This window comes from Brassica oleracea, chromosome C3 (assembly GCF_000695525.1).
Source record: "Brassica oleracea var. oleracea cultivar TO1000 chromosome C3, BOL, whole genome shotgun sequence".
Lineage (NCBI taxonomy): Eukaryota > Viridiplantae > Streptophyta > Magnoliopsida > Brassicales > Brassicaceae > Brassica > Brassica oleracea.
The window spans coordinates 12,198,716-12,206,701 of NC_027750.1; the positions used below are offsets into that span (position 1 = coordinate 12,198,716).

The window sequence follows — 7,986 nt, forward strand, 5'->3', positions numbered from 1 at the left end:
ACTTCTAAGACCTCGTCGGCAGCTGGATGGTTTCCGCTACCTTACTATGACCAGAGGCTTAATCCCTCAAATCCAATTCAATTCGACACCAAGTTCCTCGTGAACTCAGCATCATGTCTTTGTTGATTCTGAAGTTTTCTTCCAGGCTTCCATCAAGAAGCGTTCACGGAGATACATGATATCAAATAACAAATCAATGGTTAACAATCACATTTATGTAATAGTTAATATTGAGTTAGTTATATATTGATGGGAATAAATAAGAGAATCAAATATATTGTTAAGATTTTACTATACACATACAAAAATGATATAAATAATTTTCTAGTGAAAGGTCCATTTCAAAATATCACATGACTTCTATTTTAATAGATAAGATGTTTTACAATAGCATAATTGTCATGTTCAGAGATACGACGGAAGTGAATAGGGCGGTCAGTTCAAATTAACGAATTAACAAAAGCTAAGAGATTAATCAGAGAGTATTATGATATTCTTTTCTTGGGTTAAACTCGTTTTAAATCTATATATTATAGTTTATATTTGTATTGTTTCTAGTAAAGCTGTAAAAGTTAACTTAAGTATAATGGTTGGGTTGTATCGAGGAGTACTCATAGATAGGATTGTAATATTTAATCATTTAAGATTTTTTAAAATTTTAAAAAATTTTATTATCAATTGATTTTAAATAGAAAACTTACAAAAAGATAGAAAACTTAATAATTTATAAGCAATTGATAAATAATTTACCAGGGTTATTTTGTCAAAAGTAGAAGTTCTGGATCCTAGACCCAAAATCTCTTAACAATTTAGAGTAATATGTAAATATTTTGATTTTAAAAATGCATTTTCATACTAAAAATTATTTGAACTAGAAATACAAAAGAACCAATTCCGTTACGCATCCGTTAGACCATCAACACTTCGCTCACTTCTTTAAGATTAGTAAACGAATTAACATTTGATTATGTTAAATTATCAAATTATAACGATGGCACAATATTTCATTTCTTATTTATAGGAGAGATAATTGGCCATGTCTATATTTTATTTTTGTGATATACTTTGCTGTAGTTTTTTAATCAAAATTTTAATATATAACAAGAATATAAAACTTAAAGTATTATTTTGTACGTATATAAATTACCAAAACTGAGTAATAAGATTCATTATTTTACTTTAGATGTGAACAAGGAAACACCATAACTTTTAAAAATAATTAGGTGCTCGGAAATTCAAATTAATTATTTTAATAAATTATATTAATATTGCGTGAAACAGAAGCAAATACAAGGAACTTGTTGGGTAAAATCTGCAGTTTCTGTACCAAATTAAAGAAGACCTGCATCATTGCCGCCTTTACATAAACACAGTTCCTATATACACATTGGGTCTATCAGTCTATGTCTATTTGCAGTCTTGTATATCTCTCTGAAATATTATGCAAGTTGATTAAATTTCACGGATCAAAGAGTTAATTTTCTAAAGTTTCAAGAAATAGTCAAGTTTCATTGTCTACCAATAATTAAACCGTTTCTTAAGAATGGGAACATATTACACGATAATATATTCACCATTTCAATATTATAAGGCTATATATAGAGATAATTACTCTATTTCAGAGGTATTCCATATAATAGAATTCATCTTTTTAAAAGAAAATATAGAGAAATATTATTTTTAAAATATACATTGGAAAAAATTTATCCCTATAATAAAGATTCTGTTTAAAATATATAAAAATAAATATAAAAACAGGTTGGGGATGGTCTTACAAAACATAAAAATGGAAGATTGTCACATATGAAGTTCAAGAAAAGATTACCATTTTATATTAATACTAAGTGCTACTCGTGTAAAGCACATCGATATTATTTTTAAAAAAAATATTTATAGATTTTTAACAATTTGAAAGCATCATATCCAAAGTAGATGTTATATGAATCTCATCATGATATAAAATTAGTAAAACTGATTAGACCCTTAGTGTCGAGCTACCTTTGACATTTGGGATAAAGTATCCAATTTCTTCTTGAAATAACATAGAATTACACAAATATCTTTTAACATGCAAAAATGAAATAAATTATTTGGGATAATTAAATATTCAATACTAATAAAAGTAATATGTAGTTGTGATGTGTAAACATGAAAAGAAGAAATTTAAAGTTTCACCGTGATTATTCTCAACAATGTCTGTAATATACATTCTTGTAAAACTAACATGTATTTGGTAACACGTTGTTACAAGGGGTGAAGATGATGTTTCTAGTAGTACTTTCTCTTGGTGTTGGTGCAGCGGTTCGGTCATGGTGTTGATCGTTAATAATCTCCAGTTTCTCGGTTGAGATTATCCGGCGTCAATCCTTTGTTATGAGCTCCTGAACTTATTTTCTAAAGCTGTGTAAAGTCGCATCTTAACTGTTTCTTTCTTCGTTTTCCTAGATTGAATTTTTTTTTGCTTTCGATTTCAGTGGCTTCTATGTTATTTTGAGTAAAACTTAGCCCTATAAAACTCGATGGCTAATTATGTTCAGCCTTTATAGTCTTGTTTCAAAAGTCTTTAAAATTTAAGATTTTGATACATGGTTAGGTTACCTTGATAAGTTGAACCCATTTTAACGTCATTGCTCATCAGTCGAAGCCTTTGGTCCAACTGTCCAAGATCAGGTGTCTGAGAAACTTGTCTGCTCCTTAGAAATCTGAACTTTGGATCATAGAGATTCGAAGGTCAGTCCAGCTAGAAAAAGATTTATATGAAAGTTAATTTTGATTTAGTGGTTACTCATATAAGTATACCACACATGATTACGTTTTGGCACGGTGTTAAGTTATCGTATATTAGAGATATCTAATTATAAATAGCTGTTGAACAAAACACTAATAGATCTCTAAATCTAGATGCTAATAAGTCAATAGATCATCAATGATGACTAATGATTTCGTAAATGTAAAAAATGTGGTGTTGCATTATTTATTTTGCTACCATGTCTTAATTGTTTTCGAATTAATGACGACTAATAATTTCGTAAATGTAAAAAATGTATTACAGTATCATTTATTTATACGACTATTGTATTTTGAACCCTTCGAACTACACAAACCGGTGGATGGTTCATGGACCAGCACAAATCAATTCGGTGAGATTGGATGAGTTTGAAAGAATAGAACGAGAAAGATCTAACTTACGAAAACTCAGAACATAAGGAGATGGGAGACGACACTACAGTCGGAATTGGAAACGATAAGATGGACAATGCAGAGTATGTTACAGCAATCTGACTGTCAGAGATTTGTGACAGATTGCAAGAAGTTGATTGCAATGGTAAATGACCCACAAGTTTGACCAAATTTGTCAACTGAGCTGGAGATCATCCAAATTGTTTTCCGGACTTCAAGATCAGTTATTTCCCGACAACCGTTTGTTGGAAAAAAAAAACTAATTTGCTGTTGAAAAAAAAAAAAAACTAAACAAATTAGTTTTTATTTTTATGGTAGAACCCGGAAATCCTGGATGTCAATATTCACATTAATTAATAATGCGAAAACGTAAAAAAAAGAAGTTAGATGCTACCGTTACATTTTTTTTTGGGTGCACCAGATGCTACCGTTACCTAAAAGGGTTAATGCCTTAATAGTGTGATTTTACAACAGCTGTTTTATCTGTTTTATGTTTTTATTATAAACAAATATATTTTTTTTGTTCAACACTAAAAAAAAAATATAATAAAAAAGAGAGAGAAGAGGTTGGTATATAAAAAGGAGAAGGGGTGAAGTTGGAAGCATCTTATAGTTACCTAACTTCATTCCTTCTTCTGCTCAGATCAAAGAAAGTCTACAGAAAGAGTGTCTTTCTCCTTCTTTTCATAATCCACACTCTCTGTCTCTCTCCTCTGCCCTTTTCTTCTTATGCTTTGTTTCTTGAATTCACAGAAAGACAGACAGAGATTTCTTAAAAAAAATAGTAAAAGAAGAACAGGTGAGAACTAAAGGACCCAGTCAGTTTTGGTCTTTGTTTGCTTCTGATTCTGAAAGAGAAAACGTAAGTCACTCTCTTTCTACTTAGAAAAACGTGAACAAAGAATAATTCCACACTCTGATTTACGTAACAGTCTCCTCTGTTCAGTTCATATGCTCTGTTTTATTTTATTTTTGTCTATGTTCCATGTTCACTTAGGTTTGATTCTTCTCTCTGTAAAGTGTTTAGTGACCTTAAACCGCGTCATATATTTCCTCAGATCTTGAGGCAAAAATGTCGGCGGGAATGAGGCACGGAGAAGAGGCGATAGTCCCAAGCGGAAATGACAACGAAGGAGTTCAGGTAAACGGAAACAACACCGGAAAAATCGACGAGCACGACGGCTCCGACGGTTCTAAACTAAGCAGTTTCCTCTGGCACGGTGGCTCCGTCTGGGACGCTTGGTTCAGCTGCGCATCTAACCAGGTAAAATAAAAAATACACACTTTATTTAAAGACAATCTTGATTTCAAGAAAATCTTCATTTCAGGAAAATCATGATTTAAAGAAAATCTATTTTTTTTATTCAAGAAGATCTTGATTTCACGAAAACACGAAAGAGAGATCTAATATTTGTAATTTTTTCAGGTGGCGCAAGTGCTTTTGACGCTGCCGTACTCGTTCAGTCAACTAGGAATGTTATCAGGAATAGTACTTCAGATCTTCTATGGTTTACTCGGAAGCTGGACTGCTTACCTCATCAGTGTTCTCTACGTTGAGTATCGAGCTCGTAAGGAGAAAGAAGGCAAAAACTTTAAGAACCACGTTATTCAGGTAAATAAAAATCTGTGTTTTAAAAATCTTTATATACGGCGTATTATTGTACGCGGCAAATTAGTCATAAGCAAATCAAAATTTCTTAAATGATGTTTTTTAAGAATCGGTGTAAAAATCAGTGTTTTAATCGTTGTTGACTTCACTAAATCTTAATTTACAGTGGTTCGAAGTGCTTGATGGATTACTCGGGACATACTGGAAAGCACTAGGGCTCGCATTTAACTGCACTTTCCTCTTGTTCGGATCTGTAATCCAACTCATTGCTTGTGCCAGGTCTCTCTCTAATCTCTCTCTCTCTCTTAAATTATTAATGGATGATTAACTATAATGATGATTGATTTGGTTGCAGTAACATTTATTACATAAACGATCACTTGGACAAGAGAACATGGACTTACATATTCGGTGCATGTTGTGCAACCACTGTTTTTATACCGTCGTTCCATAATTACCGGATTTGGTCATTCCTCGGCTTGGGTATGACCACTTACACCGCGTGGTACTTGGCCATCGCCTCCATTATCCACGGCCAGGTAATAAATTATTATCATTAATTATATACATAAATTTCTCACAACGAAATAGTATATATATAATAGTAATAAAGATGACTACATTGTCTTGTTCATATTTTTATGCTTTGCAATGAAATGATAGTATATGCCTTCATTAAAAAGAGAAATAATATTCGTATTTCTCTTTATGATTAGTGTTAAAAGGAATTGAATTTTTTTTCTTATAACTTAAAGGAATTGAAGGAATTGAATTATTTCGTGCATCTAAACCCAATTTTGTATATTATTTCTTCTAAACTGTTTTTTTTTTTTTTTGAAAAAAATATTTCTTCTAAACTGTTTAATTTTCTCTCAATCTAACCATTGTTTAATATTTGTTTCTGAATTTTGTTGTTAATTTTGAAATTTTAGACGGAAGGTGTGAAACACTCAGGTCCAACGAAGCTAGTTCTTTATTTCACCGGAGCTACCAATATACTGTATACCTTTGGTGGTCACGCGGTTACTGTGTAAGTTTTTTCTTCAACTGTTTCTTATAGATAGCCAAATTTTGTTTATATAAAAAAAAAATAGATTATGTCAGACATAGTTGAATTCCTACTATTTAAGCTATAGGCTCTGTGTGGCAGAAAAGTTATGTTAAAATCGGTGCGAAAATATTAAATTATGTTTGATGTATCATTTCTCCGCCGCTTCTATTGCAGCTTTTGCCGGCAAGTAAGGTGTAACTATAATTACAGTCCTGATGATTGTCGTTATTATTTTTCTATACTTGAAATAGTAATAAAATGTTACAAAAAAATTATAAGTTTATAAAATTAAGTATTGATTTATATTCCTGTCCCTGCACCATTGATTGCCACACAAGCGCACATCTAATAGTAATACTACGCCTTTATTTAATGTCAAATATACCCTTATGCTTATCATCGGTATTAACAGTAATTTGATTATGCAGTGAGATAATGCATGCAATGTGGAAGCCACAGAAGTTTAAGTACATTTACTTAATGGCGACGTTATACGTTTTCACATTAACGATACCGTCAGCTTCCGCCGTTTACTGGGCCTTCGGAGACGAACTTCTCGACCATTCCAACGCATTTTCTCTTCTCCCCAAGAACGGGTGGCGTGATGCCGCCGTTATCCTAATGCTCATTCACCAGGTAAAAATATAATAAACTTTCACATATTAACGTTTGTTATTTTTCTCATATTTAGTATTATTTAAATCATGATGAGGTTAATTATGTTTATGTAATGTGTTTATGCAGTTTATAACGTTCGGATTTGCGTGTACCCCGCTTTACTTTGTGTGGGAGAAAGTGATAGGGATGCATGACACAAAGAGCATTTGCTTGAGGGCTTTAGCTCGTTTGCCTGTGGTTATACCTATATGGTTCTTAGCTATTATTTTCCCGTTTTTCGGTCCGATCAATTCCGCGGTTGGTGCTCTTCTGGTTAGCTTCACCGTCTATATCATCCCGTCCCTTGCTCACATGCTCACTTACCGATCTGCCTCCGCTCGTCAGGTATTCTATTACATGCTCAAACGAACGGTCAGTGGAGTAATATTTAATTAGGGTTGTGAATAGTTACTCGGCATTGGAGGGTATAAAGGTCTTTTTCTGAAGATAGATGATGTTAATGTGTTCCGTATCTTACGGAAGATAGGATTAGCACCCACATTCGTTACTGGCGCCCCCTCCAAATATTCATCTGAGTTGGTTTCAGTCTCATTCTTTTATAATGCTTTTCTAAAGTAAAGATCCAAACTCATGTTTTCAGGTTAGGTTAGAATTAGTAATTGACCATGAATTATTTCTTGTTTTTTCCTGTTTTTTTTCAAACTCTTGTATATTATATTCCCTTATATATTAATATAGTAGGAAAAACGTTAGAAAAGGGAGGAAAATAAGGGGAAGGGATAGGAGAATAGGTAAGGGTCATAATCAGAAATGAAAAGGAGCTGTACAATAGAGACTCTTTGCCTAACATTAAAACTAAAGTGAGAGTCTGAGTATGACAAATCACAATCATATCTATCTCTTTGTCATGGGTCAACAAAGCTTTGGATCTTGTCCATTACTATACGACAATGCCCACAAAAGCCACAAGCTCCTTTTTTTTCAATGGTTCTTGATTTTTCTTTTTTGGATTTTTTCTTGTAGAATGCGGCGGAGAAGCCGCCGTTCTTCTTGCCGAGCTGGACGGCGATGTACGTGTTGAACGCTTTCGTGGTTATTTGGGTTCTAATAGTTGGATTCGGGTTCGGTGGATGGGCAAGTGTTACCAACTTTGTTCGTCAAGTCGACACTTTTGGTCTCTTTGCTAAGTGTTACCAATGTAAACCACCGGTTCCAGCTGCAGCCGCCGCGCACGCTCCTGTTTCCGCTTTACACCACCGCCTTTGAGAGATCTAGCCTGCATTGTTTAGTGCTTGTTGGAGTTTATTTGTTCTTCTTTTGCGGTTTGTATTCTATACGTGAGAGCGTAAAAGTCACGAAAATAGTGTACCTTTTACGCATCCCCTTTGAATGCGTGTTAAGCTATTAATGTTTTTGGGGGGTTTTGTAATTTTTCGTTCACTCCTTAGGTCGATAACATAGTAGCGTGTGATTTCTTAATTTGGTATTATTAAAACAATAGGTTAAAAAAATGTATGTGTTCTCTTCT

The 7,986-nt window shown here is 33.1% G+C and overlaps 1 protein-coding gene across 3 annotated transcripts; it reads left to right on the top strand.

Moving 5' to 3' along the window:
- Positions 1-3,782: 3,782 nt before the first annotated feature.
- LOC106328212 (auxin transporter protein 1) lies at positions 3,783-7,986 on the top strand. 3 transcript variants are annotated; one of them, XM_013766606.1, is made up of 9 exons: positions 3,783-3,979; positions 4,239-4,444; positions 4,607-4,792; positions 4,956-5,068; positions 5,145-5,328; positions 5,722-5,819; positions 6,269-6,476; positions 6,585-6,842; positions 7,482-7,986. In XM_013766606.1, the coding sequence occupies exons 1-9, from the start codon at positions 3,910-3,912 to the stop codon at positions 7,722-7,724; spliced, it is 1,566 nt and encodes a 521-aa protein (XP_013622060.1). In that variant the 5' UTR covers positions 3,783-3,909; the 3' UTR covers positions 7,725-7,986. The 3 variants fall into 3 exon arrangements, with proteins under 3 accessions (XP_013622060.1, XP_013622062.1, XP_013622061.1); XM_013766608.1 differs by having other exon boundaries at positions 3,783-4,042; positions 4,178-4,444; positions 7,482-7,724; XM_013766607.1 differs by having other exon boundaries at positions 3,783-4,042; positions 7,482-7,724.

What these genes read in the sequence shown, in the direction of transcription:
- LOC106328212 (XM_013766606.1), top strand. Translation starts at nt 3,910, where the DNA reads ATGCTTTGTTTCTTGAATTCACAGAAAGACAGACAGAGATTTCTTAAA. An exon ending in TTAAGAACCACGTTATTCAG is followed by an intron (nt 4,793 to 4,955) that starts GTAAATAAAAAT and finishes CTTAATTTACAG; the next exon opens with TGGTTCGAAGTGCTTGATGG. An exon ending in CCTCCATTATCCACGGCCAG is followed by an intron (nt 5,329 to 5,721) that starts GTAATAAATTAT and finishes TTGAAATTTTAG; the next exon opens with ACGGAAGGTGTGAAACACTC.